Source organism: Neltuma alba, unplaced genomic scaffold (assembly GCF_004799145.2).
Source record: "Neltuma alba isolate B1F8T4 unplaced genomic scaffold, ASM479914v2 tig00005782_pilon, whole genome shotgun sequence".
In the NCBI taxonomy this organism is placed as follows: domain Eukaryota; kingdom Viridiplantae; phylum Streptophyta; class Magnoliopsida; order Fabales; family Fabaceae; genus Neltuma; species Neltuma alba.
The window spans coordinates 81,150-83,609 of NW_021634230.1; the positions used below are offsets into that span (position 1 = coordinate 81,150).

Below are 2,460 nucleotides of genomic sequence, written 5' to 3' on the forward strand. Positions count from 1 at the left end.
TTTTTTAGAAAAAAAATTCATATGATTTTTTATCAAAAAAGAAAAACCTTTAAACTTAATTAATCACGTTTGCCTAGGTTGTTATAAAAGTGGGGTATAAAGCAGAAAACAATTTCCTTTTCTTTTTTTTCCTTTCCTCCAAAGGATTGAGCTAGCTCTTTTGGCCCTTTTCCTCTTTCAAATCATATCTACCAAAGGAGCAAAATTTCCTGGAAAAATCTCTCTCTCTCTCTCTCTCTCTCTGTTTTTTAAAATTTTTTTGGCCCTGGAATGGAAAGTTGAATTACTTGAAGCACTGAGAACCCGATTTTACAGTCAAATCAATAAACCAGGGACAAACAATGCGTATGTTCTTTAAGATCGCTATCTATCTAATCAAATACTGGAGGAAAAAAAAAAGCTTTCCGCAGAGGAAAAGAAAATGATGAGAAGAATCAGAAGCAAGCTTTCAATTTCATTATATGACCCATCAATCAAGTTTACACTGACCAGCAGGGTAGCCTATAAACACTAATCATCGTCTCTAAACAACAACATCACAGCCTATTCTATCTCATTTCCTTTTCTTTACAAAGCAAAAAAAAAATTACAGCCCCTTATTTTCTCTCTGCTTCTCGTGATTTTTCTCGAGAAAATCAGACCACTAGACGCTTTTCTCATTCCTCCTTGAGCAAGTTGATTTCTCTTCAGACTGGGTGATGGTGGAAGCATATTCTGATAACAAGCCAATGTAGAATCAGACAAGTTTTTTTTTTTGGACTGAGAATCAGACAAGTTTGATGATGCTTGATTTGAACGATTGAAGACAGAAATGATACTAAATGAAGAAGTTACAAAACAAGTTTTGAGTTTTCACCTCTGGAGTTGAACGATCTCTTGCAGTGAAGAATGGCGCTCTGAATCCCATCGTATTGCAGCTGCAGTGTATCATCGCTCCTTCTCGCTGGAGACCCGATCCCGGTGATCGTGGACGCCGATTTGCTCTTTCCCAGATGCTTAGACGCACCCCGAATCCCTGTGGGAATATTCCGCTGTTTCTCTTTTTTCAAAGAAACAGAGGCGACGGAAGGAGACGACGTAGTTGAAGCAGAGAATATATCCCCAGAGAGCTTCACCTTCTCGCCGTTCCTACCTGAAATCTTCACATACAGGGGCTTTATCAGCTTCAGGTACTTGTTCAATACCTCCTTTGAGAACCTCTCCGATCTGCTTCCATGGCTTCTCGAGGTACTAGCACTTCTGCTAAGCGAAGGAGAAAACGGGGAATCCTCCATTTCCTCTGTTTTGCTAGCCGACATTTCCTTGTTCTTCTTGAACATGAGGATTCTGAAGCTGGGAGCAGACTTGAGGAGGGCAATGGGAGATTGAGGCTTAGAAACAGGCTCGATTGGGAGGATTTTTCTCTTGGAGATAGACTCGTTAGGCGGGAGAGACATGAGTTTCCTCGAAACTTGATCATTACCAGATTCAAACTCTTTCCCTTCTCGTATCTTGTCCTCTGGGTTGAGGTTGATTTTGCTGATGCTGTTATCATGTGCGCAAACAGTAAACTCCAAATCGAACAAGGAGTCATCTTCTTCAGACCCATCATCTGGTTCCACACCTAAACGAGGGTCAGAGGTGGAGGTTGCTGGCATGGCCTCACGCCTCCAAAATTTGAGAAAATTGAGGACATCCATGGAGGAAGTAACGGGGAGGGAGGGGGAAGAGAGAGAGAGATTGAAGAGTGTAAATGTGGGGTTTTAGAAGGTAAGGAGTTGGTGGGGTTTTATAGTAGGAAGAGAGAGCGGAACGGAAAAGAGGGAGAGAGAAACGGGTGCTTTTTGTTTTTATTTTAGGCACTTTTTTCAATTTTATTGAGAAAATAGCTTTGCAGAAAATTTGAAAAAGGAAGAGAGAGGGAGGGAGAGAAGAGCATCTCAGAGGAGAGGGATGCAGACAGAGTGTTGAGAACAAAACGTTTCAGGGCAGGCACAGTAACAACTTGCTTCCCTTCCCTATTGAATGAGATTGATTTATGTTTTCTGTTCATGCAGCTCCCTTGCGGTCCCCAACAAATATCTCTGTTTCTGTTTTACCATTACGAAAAATCCAGCTCTGTTATAAATCTTGATTTATCTTTTTTTGGTGACAATATAAATCTTGATTTAAGTTGCATTCAATGTTTAAGTAATTTTTGATAAAATTTTGTTGTTAACATAGTTTTTCAGTAGCAATGTTTAACTCTTAGGATTTAGGACATCAACAACAAATGCAGAATTCTAGGGGTATGGAAATTTGTTTGGCCTGATAGAGGCATGGAAATTAAAAAGATGTTGATTGCAATTTGTTTGAACAAATCAGATGAAATTAACGTTACACATGTTGTCCCCGCAATGTGGTTGTATTTTAGTTTGACATGACAGTTCAATTTCTTTTCACTCATCAAAATTTAAGAATGCAGTTCAACAAGACAACACA

At 39.7% G+C, this 2,460-nt stretch overlaps 1 protein-coding gene across 1 annotated transcript; it reads right to left on the minus strand.

Moving 5' to 3' along the window:
• Positions 1 to 422: 422 nt before the first annotated feature.
• LOC114748739 (probable membrane-associated kinase regulator 5) lies at positions 423 to 1,711 on the minus strand. Its single transcript, XM_028937189.1, has 2 exons — positions 857 to 1,711; positions 423 to 714 (listed from the first exon to the last, which is right to left on the minus strand). The coding sequence occupies exons 1-2, from the start codon at positions 1,677 to 1,679 to the stop codon at positions 644 to 646; spliced, it is 894 nt and encodes a 297-aa protein (XP_028793022.1). The 5' UTR covers positions 1,680 to 1,711; the 3' UTR covers positions 423 to 643.
• Between the last annotated feature and the right edge of the window lie 749 nt (positions 1,712 to 2,460).